General features: G+C 31.7%; 1 protein-coding gene across 1 annotated transcript; it reads left to right on the top strand.

The window, feature by feature from the left end:
- Positions 1–1,748: 1,748 nt before the first annotated feature.
- LOC120359451 (putative uncharacterized protein DDB_G0282133) lies at positions 1,749–17,467 on the top strand. The gene is made up of 5 exons (XM_039456935.1): positions 1,749–1,768; positions 1,915–2,069; positions 14,927–15,194; positions 15,243–15,739; positions 17,247–17,467. Exons 1-5 carry the CDS (start codon positions 1,749–1,751, stop codon positions 17,465–17,467), a joined length of 1,161 nt encoding a protein of 386 aa, XP_039312869.1.
- The last annotated feature ends 9 nt before the right edge of the window (positions 17,468–17,476 follow it).

Genomic DNA, 17,476 nt, shown 5'->3' on the forward strand with positions numbered 1-17,476 from the left:
AGAAATAAATCTATGTTTAACGAGCTATTACAAGAAAATATTTTACCTATAGATATATGTGGACTATCTGACTTAAATGTTGATACTTGTAATTTTTTACAGACGATAAAGAACCTAAACATATTGTAATTTCTGATGAAGCAACGATTGAAATAATACTAGATCAAAATATCAATTTACCTAATGAATCTACATCTGACGTGCACATTTTCATCCTGACTACATTACGGATTCAGAAAGTTCTATTGAAGATAATTATATTCTTATACATCATCAGCAGTGGTGATGTAAAAATAAATCTACATCTGATGTGTTACTGCATGAAAATATTTTACCTATGAATATAAGTAGACTTTCTGACTTAAATGTTGATACAGAAAACAATTTGCCAGTTACAATATTACGATTTCCAGAATTGAATGATATAGACGTATTCTTAAATACTGATTTATATTGTCAAAATGTTGAAAGTGTCGTGTTTAGTAATAATTTGTTAGAGATATCGGATAAAAATTGCATTAATAGTGATAATTGTACTGAAAATGTTGCTATTAATAATAATATAGATGAAAATAACTGTGTTGACATAAAATCAGATGAAAATAATAACTTGGTTAACATAGAATCCAATAGCAATAAAAAATCAGAGGAATTCCATAAACCGTATTTTTACGTATATAATTCTGTTTATGATAATTATGATATTAAAGAGTATTATTATTTTCTTCTTTATCACTACTGACGTAGATAAAAATCCTGACTACAATGCGGATACAGAAAGTTTTGTTGAAAAAAATAATAATCTATTGCGCACATATTCTGTAGACTGTGGTGCAAGCATGCCTGATAGATTACGAAGCACAAAACTTTGAAAGCATATAGCAACAAGATGCATTACGTTGAATTTATCAGAACCTGACGTAACAGAATTGGCCAATGATCATCTTGGCCATGACAAAAATATCTACATGAGACATTATCGGCAATCCATCCCGCAGATTGAAGCAATTAAAATGTCGCGATTGCTCAACATTGCGCAAGGCAATGTTGAAGAAAATAATTTTCTAATATCCTAATTGTTAAACAGAAATGTATACGTAGGAATACGGTTTGTGGAATTCTATTGATTTTTTATTGACGTTTGATTCAAATATAAAAGACAACGATTATTTAACACCATCATAAACAGAATTGTATACGTAGGAATACGTTTTATGGAATTCTTCTGATTTTTTATTGATAACTGATTGTAACAACAAAACAACGATTGATAGAAAACAACGATTGATTAACAGTATCGTTTTCTTTTAATGAATCGTTTTCTTCAGATGTTTCCTCGATACATTAATCATCACTGCTGTCTCCGTCAACTTTTCATTTGGGGACTTTCATTTATTTCAAAACTGCTTTGTTCATTAAACTGCACATTTTCATCCTGACTACATTACAGATTCAGAAAGTTCTATTGAAGATAATTATATTCTTATACATCATCAGCAGTGGTGATGTAAAAATAAATCTACATCTGATGTGTTACTGCATGAAAATATTCTACCTATGAATATAAGTGGACTTTCTGACTTAAATGTTGATATAAAAAACGATTTACAAGTTACAATATTTCCATTTCTAGAATTGAATGATATAGATGTATTTTTAAATATTTATTTTGTCAAAATGTTGAAGAAAATATCGTGTTCAGTGATAATTTGTTACTAATATCTGATAAAATTGCATTAATAGTGATAATGGTACTAAAGACGTTACTGTTAGTGGTAATTAAAGTAGTAATGTAGATAAAAATAACTGTGATGACATAAAATTGGATGATAATAACATAGAATCAAATATCAATAAAAAATTGGAGGAATTGCACAAATCACATTCCTGTGCATGTAATTCTATTTATGGTAGTGACGATAGTAGTGATGATGTAAATAAGGATTCTAACTATAATGCAGATTCAGATAGTTCTGATGAAGAAAACAATACTCTTCTACAATCATCTGCACCGCAATCTAATAATACTACACAGAACAGCTTAGAAACGTCTTTAAATGTTACTGAAAGTAAAATCTGATGATACTAGTTTACATGTCAACACTTCAAAACCTAAAGGTGGAGAAAAACAAAACTTTAATGGTGATAATAGTACTGAAGATGTTGCAGTTAATCAATCGTTGTTTTTTATGTCAGAATCAAATAACAATAAACAATCAGAAAAATTCCATAAATCGTTTTCCTACGTATACAATTCTGTTTACGTAGGACAATTATGATATTAGAGAGTATTATTTTATTCTTCATTCACTACTGATGTAGATAAGAATCTTGACTACATTACGGATTAAAAAAGTTCTAATGAAGATAATAATATTCTTATACATCATCATCAGTGGTGATGTAAAAATCTATATCTAACAACCAACGCAACACAAGGACGTCCTTTGGACGTCCAATGGACGTCGCGGTCGGACATGTTTTGACGTCCAAATGACATACCAATTGTGTCTTGTAGACGTCTAGGAAACGTCCTTTGGACGTACAATGTACCGCCTTCTGACGTCGAATGGACGTCATTAGGACGTCTCAGCAGGACATAAAAAGGACTTTTATAGACGTTGTTTGGACATTATTTTATATTACGTGATTAGGACTTTATTTAGTAAAAAATACTATTTATTAGTAAAAGTAGAATTAACCCTGCCGAAAATGTGCGATTAAAACCGATTAAAAAAAAAAGTAATCCGAATCGATCGAGATTTCTGCACCGAAAATATGGTGTTAAGACAGATTGAAAATATTATAAAATTGGAACCCAGATAGATTTATTAAAACAGAATACATTAATATAAAACGTTATAAATGTTTAATTTACAAAAAAATATTTCTTGTATCCTTTTCGTTAAAAAGAATTAAAAAAAGATTAAATTTGAATTAAATATTTAATTTTTCTACAAGATTAAATAACAATACAAATTGTTATTTACATGTAAAAATTATAAAAATTTATGTGGAACAGCGTTCCACACACATTTGAAAAGACTGAGAGCGAGTATTCGTCTCGAGGTTACAACAAGCAGCTTCTAAGTCTTACTGAAGTTATGAGCTGGGGAGTCGGCCGCGGTGGCGCCTAGATGTAACGCCCGTGCCCGCATTCGACTCACTAGAAGATCTCTCGCGGCGTGGCCGCCTAGCGGTGGTGCCAGCACTCACTTGTTAAATTCATTTCAATCCGAAATTACAGGATTTCATAAATTATAATTAAATCGAATTTTAATGTATACATGTATTTAATTCACAGAATCATGTAAACAGATATGATTCTGTAAATCAAATATATATACCTTGCTGCTTGATGTATAATTACTTTCTTTATATTTTAAGTTTACGTTCCAAAACGTTTTTTCTGAGAAAAATTTTACTTGATATAATATACGTTATTATTTATTTATATTTTGAGTAGGAGTTTCCTCACAAATAAAATAGCCATTAAATAGCATATTAAATTAATCGTTATAGTATTATACATATGTATTAAATATTACATAATTTAAATATTATATATAATGAAATATTAAATATTAACGAATAATATATTTTATTAAAAAGCTATATACTGTATATTAAAGCTTCTCATATTATCAAAATTTGTAGTTTATGTTTATATTATATGGTTAAATATATCTTTTGTTAAATATTTTTTAACACGAAAAATTATCTTTATAATTTTATAATTTATAAAATTCTTGTGTTATAATAATAATGATAATGATGATAATTATAAAAATACTCAATTTCGTTGACATATATGTATATAGCGGACCTTTTCGGAACGTACCACCAATATCTGCTAGACATTTAAAGGACGTCCTTAGAACATCTTCAAAATCTCTTATTTAATATAAAGAGCAACGCAATTTTTGAATGCATATTTATTATGTATGTATACATAGTATGTTAAATATTACGAATCATCCTAAATATGTCCTGCGGATGTCCTACAAGCGTCATACTGCAGCTACGATAAACCAGGATGTCCTTCGGACGTCTTTGGAACGTCCTATGGTCGTACGAGATACTAGGACATTACAAAGACTTTTGTGGACATGTATTGGACGTCCGGGGACGTCCATGTGTTGTGTGGGAAGCTATTGCAAGAAAATATTCTACTTGTAAATATAAGGTGGACTGATTAGAATGTTGCTATAAAAAATGATTTACCAGTTACAATATCACCATTACCATTTCTAGAATTGAATGATATTGACATATTTTTAAATATTGATCTATTTTGTCAAAATGTTGAAGAAACTATCGTGTTCAGTGATAATTTGTTAATGATATCTGATAAAAATTGCATTAATAGTGATAATGGTACTGAAGACGTTGCTGTTAATTAATCGTTGTTTTCTAAGTTAGAATCAAATATCAATAAAAAATCAGAGGTATTCCATCAACCGTATTCATACGTATACAATTCTGTTTATGATACTGTTAATCAATCGTTGTTTTCTTTATTAGAATCAAATTTTAATAAAAAATCAGAGGAATACCGTAGTCCAAGACAAGCAATAACAAATAAAAGGAATGCTGTTAATAAATATAATATTAAATGTAATAATATATAAAATGCAACACAGTACAAAAGAATAATTAAATTAATTATTGAGTCTCATTATTTATCTTTAAAATGAGTCCAGGAAGAAGTTGCTGTTTTTATTTTTATTGCAGATAAATTATTGAATATTTAATGGTGATAATGTCAGTGAAGACGTTAATGTTATTGCTAATAAAGGTAGTAATGTAGATGAAAATAACTGTGATGACATAGAATCAGATAAAAATAATATCTCGGTTAACATAGAATCCAATATCAATAAAAAATCAGAAGAATTCCATAAACCGTATTTCTATATATACAATTCTGTTTATGACAATTATGATATTAGAGAGTATTATTTTCTTCACAACATATAGAAAACAATTTACCAGTTACAATAATATTACCATTTCCAGAATGATATTGACGTATTTTTAAATACTGATTTATGTTGTCAAAATGTTGAAGGAAATATTGTATTCAGTAATAATTTGTTAGTGATATCTGATAAAATTTGCATTAATAGTGATAATGATTCTGAGGACGTTACTGTTAATGGTAATAAAGGTAGTCATGTAGATGAAAATAACTACGATGACATATAATCAGATGAAAATAATAACTCTGTTAATGTAGAATCCAATATCAATAAAAAATAAGAGAAATTTCATAAACTGTATTCATACGTATACAATTCTATTTACGACAATTATGATATTAGAAAGTACTACTTTTCTTCGTCACTACTGATGTAGATAATAATCCTGACTACATTGCGGATTCAGAAATTTCTGATAAAAAAAGTAATACTCTTATACAATCATCTGCGACTCAATCTAATAATGCCACACAGAGCAGCTTAGAAACGTCTTTAAATATTACTGGAAATAAAATCTGTGACAATATTAATTTAAATGTTGATATTTGGAGACAAAGTTGGAGAAAAGCAAAACTCTGGTCATTGGAAAAAAATGCAGTCAAAGATAAATAGATTGATAAGAGTTTATAAAAACTTAAATTTATAGCAATGTTTGCCTTTAAATTTTTCTTAATAACAATAAGCTTTTCATAGTTATCTGTGGATCAAATCATTTTTGTTAATTATATTCAAACGAAATTATAATTATTGACGTTATGTGATTGTTGCTGGCATTATCGCACAATAGAATTTGCACAATGATTCTTAATTACATTTACACGTGTACAGCAGAAACAATTCTGAAGTAATTAATAATGCAAGATAAAGATTCATGTAGCAACATTGCTACATATATCTGTACCTTGCATTTTGATAATTTCAGAAATGCAGCGGTTGTGTAAATGTAATTGCCCCGCTTACATGGCTACGCTTTTGCACGTGGCGCGAGAAGTGACCGTGCCTCTTGATGAATAATTACTTTGCATGTTCTGTCATATGCCTATCAACAATAATACAACTTAACCTCAATAATTATAATTTCTTCTGAGTATTGATACTCTTCCAGACGTAAATTATGTATGTATTCGGCACTTTACTGAGCGAGATCTACGGGATAAAATCATTGACGTATTTCTATGTCCGTGGATACTCACTTCACTCTAGTTATTGTTTCTCGCCTCTCGAGGAAGTTGCTCTTGACGACAATTTTTACAATTGTCGTTCCGGCGGTCGATTGTAACATGCAATCGACGATTATAAAAATATACGGACAATTATGTCCGAAAACGTGAGCGGCCCAAACGGAAATGCGTTTCCTGAACGACGTGAACAAAGATGCACCGCTTTTCATTTATCACCACGCACGTTTTATAGTACATTTTATGAAAATAGGACCATTAGTCATTGAGTGTATTCAGATGCGCGACCGCTCACTGAGAGCGTAAGTAGCAATTAAAGATAATTGGTTGGATCTAAAGGTAAGAACCAATCGTCTTAAATTGCTACTTACGTTTTCAGTGAGCGGTTACGCATCTGATGCACTCATTAAAGGCGGGCAGTTTTTTCAAATATAGTGGAAAAATTTACATAAATTTGATTCATATTCCGATATGCTTAATCATAAATTTATATCCTTTCTTTATACATAAATTTACATAATTTTTTTTTACAGATTTGAATTTTATATAGAAAAATACACAGAAAGCATTACTTTTTATTTAAAAAAATAGCATTTTTGTTCAAATTTAAATTTAAACGTATAATTCGAGTAAAATTAATCTATTTCATAAAGAGATCTTTATCGTCATTATTTTGTAATATTTAATTGTTAGTATAAAAGATATATATATATATACCGGGTGTCCCAGACCACCCGTCCCACCCGATTTTTTCGTAAACGCGACATTTTAAAGAAAAATGTTTCAGACAAAAGTTGTAGGGTTTTAAAAGATCTATTTACTGATTTTATCAGTTTGACCTTGGATGGCGTCGCCAAGGTCAGATCAAAATAACATTAACTTTTTTAAATAGGACACCTCATTTTTGGTTCCAGAATCTAATAGCTGGTGTCAAGACCTTTCCAAAACACTATAAGAAAGTTTATTTTTGTTGAGTACTTTCCGAGTTGTGAGGCTTGAAAGTTACGGTGTACTGTTACCTTCAAGCGTCATAACTCGGAAAGTCCTTAACCAAAATAAACTTATTTATAGTGTTTTGGAAAGCTCTCGAAATCGACTACAAGAAAATGCAATGAAAAATATACCTGTTTCAGACCACCCGTCCCACCCTTTTAAAACGTAGGGATGTGCTTGTACAAAAAAATGGCTCAGACAAAATTTGCATGATTTCGAGGGATCAACCTGATGATGATCTTGAATTCGACCTTGAGATCGATCTTGGGCATAAAGGTATAAGTCAAAGTAACATTTTTAAAATGTAAAAACGAAATAATCGGTGCCGCCTGTAGGTATTAGCGTTACCTAAGGTGTACCACGTGTAGGTAACAAGATCGTACTTACACCTTATCGGGGTGCTTTTTTAAGGTGGTTCCCCTCGCCGTCACCTTTGTCGGGGTGCTTTTTTAAGGTGGTTCCCCTCGCCGTCACCTTTGTCGGGGTGCTTTCATAAGGTAGTTCCCCTTGCCGTCACCTTTGTCGGGGTGCTTTCATAAGGTGGTTCCCCTTGCCGTCACCTTTGTCGGGGTGCTTTTTTAAGGTGGTTCCCCTCGCCGTCACCTTTGTCGGGGTGCTTTCATAAGGTAGTTCCCCTTGCCGTCACCTTTGTGCATACGCATGTTGTTCAGTCTCGATGTTCAAAATGTCCACCACGTGCATTTATACAGGCTGTTACCCTACTTTGGAAATCATCCGTCGCCCGACGAATTTCGTCAGTATCTAGAGACTGAATGACTTGTCGAATTCTGTTTTTCATATCTTCTGCAGTCGTAGGTCGTTCGCGGTATACAAGGTCTTTTATTCGTCCCCACAAATAATAATCTAAAATTGTAAGGTCCGGTGATCGTGGTGGCCAATTATGTGGACCATGTTTACCTATCCATCGGCCGCGAAATATGCGGTTCAGTTGATGACGAGCAATGACAGACGTGTGGGCGGGACATCCATCCTGTTGAAACCACATATTTAGACGTAATTGGAGTGAAATATCTTCAAGTAAACGTGGAAGTTCGTTTTCGAGTAAATCTGCGTATAAAAAACGGTTTCAATTCTCTTGAAAGAAAAATGGTCCCACGATATGCGTATCAACAATTCCGCACCAAACATTGACTTTCCAGATACGTTGATGATCCATTTCTCGATACCAATGTGGATTCTCTTGTGCCCAATAACGAAAATTATGTGTGTTTATTTCGCCGTCACTTTTAAAGGTGCACTCATCAGAAAATAAAATACTTCTATGGAAATTAGGTAATTGTTGAGTAATCCAATTACAGAATATCAGTCTTTGTCTATGATCGTTCAATGTCATGGCCTGGTGAAGTGACATTCGATATGGATGGAATGAATTTTCACGAAAAATTCGACTGATCGTGCTTCGATTTATTCCACTATCTCTTGCTCGTCGCTTTAAAGAATCATTCGGGGTTACAAAGGCAGATGCAATTACATCAGGTGCTCTTACTGAACGAACTGATCGATGAATTTGCCTTCCCTTATTATGATCCGGCTGAACAATACCTTTTACAATTATTCGACGTTGTAAGCGACTGAAAACTTTGCGCGAATGTGGTGTATGATCGGGATATTCATTTCGCCACATTATTTCAGCTGCTCGAAAACTTCCAGCTCTACCCAAAACTGACATCATTAACGCAGCTTCTTCGTTCGGGTAAGGCATAACTACAAATTACGCTTACGACCGGGTTGCTTATTAGAAAACGTGAATTGGTGACGAGTTGCGTAATATTATGAATTCTAAGCAATGACTTTTAGGAGTGGTATGTAAGGGTGCTTTTTCGTGAAAATTACTTTATTGCTACAATAATCAACATTAAATGAAGATTAATATTAATAAATCAAGAATAAACGGCATCATAGAGCTGTACCGAATGTTAGAGATCTCGGTAATTAGGTATCTTCAAAACTCTACGCGTAGGACTATAGGTACACGCACCGGCAGAAATGGTGTCTCTCGACGCTAGCGCTCGGCTGCCGCACACACGCGGAGCCGCGCTCGTACGTGTGTCTAGGCTGCGCGGCGACGATCGGGGTGCGGGCGGAAAGTGGTGGGGGGCTTTACGATAGTGCATCCTCCTCGCTCGACGCTGGGTCGAGAGAGAAAGCATTATTCGACGTGATACCATGGGCGAAGTCGGTGTCCTCTGCTTATATTTTTCATTGCATTTTCTTGTAGTCGATTTCGAGAGCTTTCCAAAACACTATAAATAAGTTTATTTTGGTTAAGGACTTTCCGAGTTATGACGCTTGAAGGTAACAGTACACCGTAACTTTCAAGCCTCACAACTCGGAAAGTACTCAACAAAAATAAACTTTCTTATAGTGTTTTGGAAAGGTCTTGACACCAGCTATTAGATTCTGGAACCAAAAATGAGGTGTCCTATTTAAAAAAGTTAATGTTATTTTGATCTGACCTTGGCGACGCCATCCAAGGTCAAACTGATAAAATCAGTAAATAGATCTTTTAAAACCCTACAACTTTTGTCTGAAATATTTTTCTTTAAAATGTCGCGTTTACGAAAAAATCGGGTGGGACGGGTGGTCTGGGACACCCGGTATATATATATATATATATATATATATATATATATCTACGTTAAAATATACATATAAAGAAGTATTTATTAGTACTATAGCTTAAGATGTCGTAAGTTAATTATAGAGCAGTATTTTAAGTGCTAAAAATACTACTTAAGACGGAAATTGTTTATAAATACCGTTTTACATAACGTTGTTGATTTTCCGAGATTAAAGGCCTATCCAGATAAACTTATATAGTTGTACAATAAATTTCTATTACACATTAAGACTTTGTTTTTCACTACAATTTCATCAAATTTTGACTAAAACTGGATTATGTATAAATATATAACAACGCATTTCTGCGTTAATTTTGTTCTAATCGCGTTCTGAATATATAGACTTAAATTTAAAGATATAAACATAGATTCTATTCATCGACATTAATTTAAGTGATGACCTTATCGTTAGTAATGACGCATATTTTAATAATATTATGTATGTGATGTCGTCTACTTCTAACATTAATATATTTTTTATAAAACATATTATTACCTTTATTCGATTATGAACTTAATTATTTTAAATAAACAGAAATTGAAATCGATGCCTTTTTTAAAAACAGCGATTTCTATTATTATACAATATATTATAATTAAGTAACATTTATGAAAAAAGCATTTTTTGATTTACATTTATCCATGCAAAGGCAGTTTTCAGGTCGGCCCTGAAAATAAGTCTACGTATTTATACTGAGAACGACGTCGAAATTAAGTATTTTTTTTGTTAAATAAAATTACAATCCAATTTTAATTTTAATTCAATCTAGTTTAATACGGCCTTAATGAAACAAGTATTGTGAATTTAAGTTCGCTCAATCGGCACTGTTCTTTGCATGAATAAAAGTTTGTCAGGACTGATCCGAAAACTGCCTTTGCATGGATAAAAATAATACGAAAATTGTTATGTGCATAATTTATTAGTTAATTATAATATGTTATAATACAATAAGTTATTTGCATAAATTATTATTTAATTATAATATGTTATAGTATAAGACTTTTTATCTTTTTATAACAAGGCTCAATAGTGAATCATTTTTATTTAAAAAAAATGATTAAAGTTCCAATCCGAATAAAAATAATAGTGTTTTTAGAAAAGATATTAATGCTAGAAATAGAGAATATATGTATGTACATAATAAAATAACATATACTCCATTATTAATAACAAAAGTCATCGCTCAATGTCAAGGGATAGAAGTGTACCTTATATGTTTATATCTTTCAGGTTAGAGTCCGTATTCAATGATTATAGTAAAATTAGCACATGAATGCGTCATTATATCTTGATTACATATACATAAGACGTTTACATATACATAAGCCATAAAATAAGGATATCACAGAAGAGCACAAATATTGCTAGAAATGCATTTTGAATACGGGCCTTAATCTTGGAAAACCAACAGCTCTATGTAAATCGATATTCAAATCAATTATTGTTTTCATCTTAAGTAACATTTTAAGATCCTAAAATACAGCACTATAATTAATTTATATCTTAAGATAGTACTTAAAGTAATTTTAAGTATAAGATTCTGCTATTATTATCAGCAATAAACTTTGTTAGATAAAATTGAAGTTAATAATTATTAACTATCAAGCCTTGTTATAAAATGGGATCCCAATAGCGCATGGAACCGATAGTCCATCACCACTCACAGCGTCTAATGCCTTTTTCCGTTGTTTGTGTTAGATAAGTCAAGATGATTGGTTGGTGGGCTATCGCACCGTGGGCTATCGGATCCCGTTCTATAAAATGTTATATGTATATGTTATACTATTACTATAGTATAATATATGTATATATTATACTATTATTGTACTATAACATATGTTTCGCAGGAGAAAAGAATTTAATTTTCCTCACTGTAGTTTATTTCAAGTACAATGTTCGGACGCGTTTTTATTTCGCAGAGTTCGCGGCTTCGACTCTCGTTTCTTTCAACACTACGCGTGTCTCGGGCGATTCGGGAGTCTTGACGCGCCTAGGGGTAACGATCTTGGGTTTAAGAACCGTCGCCTGGGAACCGCTACCCTGAGTCTCGACTCCTGGTTCGCCTTGTGAAAGGGCTCGACTTCGCGCACTCGTCCGATACTTCGAATTACGCACTCTGACACTCGGGCTGCTGGAACAGGCAAAGAGGCCGGAGGGTTTCGTCCACCGAATATATATCCGCGGCGGTCTTTGCGTGCTCGTCCGGATTCACGGTGGCGATTCGCGCCCTTGTCCGGATTGGCCGCTTAGATTCTTAATTTTTGTGACCGCGACGAATCTGCGTAAAGCGGTTGGATCAATCGTCGACCAAAGAATAGGCTTCGATGCTGGTCACCGATATCGCTTTAACTATCGCCAGTTTCGGCTTAAGAACCTTGTGATGTCAACCCGCGTTCGACAGGATAATTGTTTCCTGATGGCACGCGGTTCCGCGTTTTCAAAGCCGCGACGCCGCGGCGTCGTGCAAGATGTGCCATAGGCGACCGCAGTCCGTTTCAATTCGGCGAGTTCGAAAAATTTCGTAATTATGTGTCGGTACTCTTTGTCGTGCACGACGATATATGTGTGTGTGTATGGGTGTGTGTGTGTGTGTGTGTGTGTGTGTGTGTGTGTGTGTGTATCCGTGTGCGCTGCGTGTGTACGCTATTTAACAACATATTATAATTAAATAATAATTTATGCAAATAACAATGTTTGGTTTATTTTTATCCATGCAAAGGCAATTTTCGGGTCAGTCCTGAAAAATTTTTTATGTATCCATACGAAGAACGACGCCAATTGAGCGAACTTTATTTCACAGTACCCGTTTCATTAATGAAAAAGATACTTTTGGCGCCATTCTTCGTATTGATACGTAGATTATTTTTAGGGCCAAACCAAAAACTGCCGTCGAAGTTAAAAATAGTCGAAATTTGTATACATATTATTATATTGTGACACGTTATAATATAGTTATGTTCTAATACACAATAACATATAAGTTTACTTCATCTTCCGATTCAAATTAAATACAATACTTCGTAGCATGTAATCATATAGCGGTAATTTCTGAAAATTCAGGACCGACCTGTAAACTGCCATTGCATGGATAAATGTAAATCGAAAAGTACTATTTGCATAAATGTTAGTTAATTATAATATGTTGTATAATAGATATAACTTTTTAAAAAGGCATTCAAATATACGTTTAAATTTACAGTCGAACAGAAATTCTTATTTTTTAAATAAAAAATAACGCTTTCAGTGTATTTCTCTATATAAGAGTCAATCTGTCAAAAATAAGAGAAATTATAAGAATGTAAATTGATAATTAAATATATCGGAATATGATATAAATTTATGTAAATTTTCCTACTATATTTGAAAAGACTGCTTTTCTTTAATGAAAACTGATGGTTCCGTTCTCATAAAATAACTATAAAACATGCGTGGTGATAAACAAGAAACAGTGCATCTGTGTTCACGAAACGTCCATATATGTGTACACCCAAGGACTTTGATTCTGTCCATGGGGAAATTTTCCAAACTGAGAAGTCGCTATCTTTCTACATACTTACAGTTCATGATTAACGTAACGACCAATAAGCTCTAGTCGTTTCATTAATTATGAACTGCGAGTATGTAGAAAGTCGTGACTTCTCAGTTTGGAAAATTTCCCCATGGACAGAATCAAAGTCCTTGGGTGTCGTGAGCTAAAAGGTTGCAACACATTTTCTTCGATGGTTAGATGGTTCGATGTTTAATTGGTTGGATCCACAGGTAAGAATCAATGACGTTCGCCGTTTGATGAGCAAGTCTACATTCCAAAAACCATCGAAGAAAATGTGTTGCAATCTTTTAGCTCACGACTGTACATCTATGATTCTATCTCGTAGTTCCTGCTCAGTAAGGTGCCGAAATACATATATAATTATTTATATCCGGAAAAATATCAATATTCAGAAGAAATTATAGTTATTGTGGTTGTATTATTGTTGCAAAGCATACGATAGAATATGCAGAGTAATTAATTATCAAGAGGCACGGTCACTTCTTCTGCCACGTGCAAAAGCGGAGCCATGCAAACGAAGCGATTACATTTACAACAGTTTCACTTCTAAAGTTATCAAAATAGAAGATACATATATATGTAGCGACGTTGCTACATGAATTTGTATCTTGCATTATTAATCATTTCAGAATTGTTTCTGCTGTAGACTTGTAAATGAAGTTAAAAATTATTACGCAAATTCTGTCGTGTGATAATGCTAGCAGCAATAATATAACGTCAATAATTATAATTTCGTTTAAGTATTGATAACTATCCATAATTTTAGTACAATTTCAGCAGAAGGAAATTTACAAGTTTTGGGAATTTAATTAAAATGTATGGTTTATATCAGCATCGTAAGAAGTACTTCGTAAAAATTCGAAGTACTCATTGTTGTAAAAAATTGATTGCACAAAATGGTAAGTTACAAATTTCATATCACGATCTTTATTATTATTAATAATGGACTTGTCAATAACTGATTAAATTAAAAAAAGTAGCCAATTAAATTTATGAACTAAAATACTTAAAACAGATATTTTGTTTTCGTTACAGATTTTCTACAAATTACAATTTATTTATATAAAATATAATAATTTTAATTAATAATACATAATATTAAGTGATATATTCAAAAAAATTAAAAAATTAGGATAAAAACAATTAGTTTTACGTTTTATAATTGGCAAAGTCATAAATTTAATTATGTATATTTTAACAAAATTTGATTGCGGTTAATATTAAGACTGGCCTATTGCGAGAAAGGATTTTTAATATAGATTCAGATTAATGGATTTAATTATTTATTTACAATATTAAATAGACTTTCTTTTAAAATTAAAATAAACTCTCATCTACCTTTAAAATATCTATACAATGTAATTATTTTTTTAAGTATGTTAAAACTCGTTTTAAATATAATTATCAAAAATGTTTTGATCCACAGATAATCATGAAATGCTTAAAATTATTGCGACAAATTTAAATGCAAAGATACCAATCTTGCAAATAAATAAACACATAGGTAAAAATAAAAGTTTCTATTTATACGTATAATAATCAGAAACCAACGTGTCATTAATACTTGTAATTTTTTACAGTCGATAAAGAACCTAAATATATTGTAATTTCTGATGAAGCAACGACTGAAATAATACTAGATCAAAATGTCAATTTACCTAATGAATCTACATCTGACATGTTACTGCATGAAAATATTTTACCTATGAATATAAGTGGACTTTCTGACTTAAATGTTGATATAGAAAACGATTTACAAGTTACAATATTACCATTTCCAGAATTGAATGATATAGACGTATTCTTAAATACTGATTTATGTTGTCAAAATGTTGAAGAAAATGTCGTGTTTAGTAATAATTTGTTAGAGATATCGGATAAAAATTGCATTAATAGTGATAATGGTACTGAAGACGTTACCCTTAGTGGTAACAAAGGTAGTAATGTAGATAAAAATAACTGTGACGACGTAGAATCGGATGATAATAACAACATAGAATCAAATATCCATAAAAAATCAGAGGAATTGCACAAATCACATTCCTGTGTATATAATTCTATTTATGGTGACGATAGTAGTGATGATGTAGATAAGGATCCTAACTATAATGCAGATTCAGATAGTTCTGATGAAGAAAACAATACTCTTATACAACCATCTGCACCTCAATCTAATAATACTACACAGAATAGCTTAGAAACTTCTTTAAATGTTACTGGAAGTAAAATGTGTGATGATACTAATTTACATGTTAACACTTCAAAATCTAAAGGTAGCGGAAAACAAATCTTTTGTTATTATTGCAAAAAAATGCAATCAAAGATAAGTAGACACCTCGAAAAAGTTCATAAAAATGAAGACGAAGTGAAGAAGTTTACTACATTACCTAAAGGTATAGAAAATTTTTTTCATATTATTAAAAACGTATTTATAATATTTTGTTTTCTCAAATATAAATTTGTTATTAATCAATATATTTCACTTTACATAGAAAGTACATAGAAGAATTTCCTAGGACCATATCCTAAACTTACTTTTATTAGTAAAATAAATAATTGATTAAATTATCGAATCGATAATGTAAACTAATTAACTAAATATGTTAAAAATATCAAATAATTTAGCTAACTTTCTATTATAAATTACTTTTATCAATAAAAGTATTTACAATATAAAATTTACATATTAATTTCAAAATCATAAACTACATTTACTTTTCTCTATTAGTGAGGTTTAATAATACCTTTAATTATAAGACAGACCAAGATATTATTAAACCTGATTAATGGTAACGTGTAAACGTAGTTATAGTAGTAGTAAGACAACATGGACATAAAGGTATTTTACTATATTTTTTTATAAATTTAGTAAAATTTTAGTAAAATCTATCTAAACTAATTTGTTATATAAAATTAACTAAATTGCTTTGCATTATAAGTTTATTAAATTTTCCTAAATGTATAAAATAATTTAGCTAATTTTACATTACCGTTTAATTTGGACTAAAATGCATTTCATTTTTATTTTGAAAACTATTGTATTTTCATTTATGTAAGTAGGCTAGTATGGGTAGACGACTGTGACGTCACTGGCGCCGTGCCCCCACTTTTCTTATCACGGCGCACAGCATCACAGTCGTCTCCCCATAGTGATACTACGAGGCGATCTCTCCCCACTACAGATAGTTACCCGGCGGCGTTATTATAGCGGCGTTACTCATCTGGTTGTCGGTTTTATTTCTTACGCCTTATAGCTGTTTTAATAAAAATGTAAAAAAAATTTTTTTTTTTTACTGCAAAAAGGAGGCTGCACTATTTATCTACTAATTAGTTTTTTTCATTTTCTATGTCTTATAGTTATTTTAATAAAAAATTTTTTTATTTACTGCAAAAGAAGATTCAATCTTAATCTAATTTATGGGAGGTTGGTTTTAAATTAAGCACACTATTTAATATATATATTTATTGGTTATACATTCTTAAAAATACAGTAATAACAAAAGTAACATTATTAATTATGAACATTTATTGATTACATATCGTTCAAAATATACATCAATTCTTGTAATTGTTAGGTGGTTACATATTTGTGTGGAATGTAAGATATATTATTTTCGTGAATAACAACTTTGAGGCCGCAGCGACCCGTACAAATTTGAAATACCGCCACTCGTAAATTGATTTTTTTTAGAAATGTAATGCTGATGACGTTTTACATACGAATTATAATAATCGCGAACTATTTTATCATTTCGTGATAAATCGTTCGAAAAAATATCACGAAACTTATGCATGCCAAACCCAGTACACATAAGATGCGCAAACATGACACAAAATTGTCCACATACGTCAGAAGTGTTGCTTTGAAATTGTTGAGGGTTGTAGAGTATGATTTTGCAGTTTCTTCTAAATCGTTTGAGATGTTGGGGGATGATGGGTGGCAACCCATAGCTGTCGAAATAGTGTCCGATACCGTCCCTTCCGACGTACATAGCGACCCAGTGTGTCCCGGGTTTTGTATGATCATCGGTATTAGCAATAATAGCCGCGGGTTTACTCCACACAGCTGGTATCTCGTCAGAGGCGTAAACGCCTATGGTATCGCACGGTATATTTTGTAGAGCTGCCCG

This window comes from Solenopsis invicta, chromosome 13, assembly GCF_016802725.1.
Source record: "Solenopsis invicta isolate M01_SB chromosome 13, UNIL_Sinv_3.0, whole genome shotgun sequence".
Lineage (NCBI taxonomy): Eukaryota > Metazoa > Arthropoda > Insecta > Hymenoptera > Formicidae > Solenopsis > Solenopsis invicta.

Bases quoted from the DNA above. Each gene is read 5' to 3' on its own strand.
- LOC120359451 (XM_039456935.1), top strand. From the start codon at position 1,749: ATGGTACTAAAGACGTTACT. The intron at 1,769-1,914 runs GTTAGTGGTAAT...TATTTATGGTAG, and splicing joins ATGGTACTAAAGACGTTACT to TGACGATAGTAGTGATGATG. The intron at 2,070-14,926 runs GTAAAATCTGAT...AATTTTTTACAG, and splicing joins GTCTTTAAATGTTACTGAAA to TCGATAAAGAACCTAAATAT.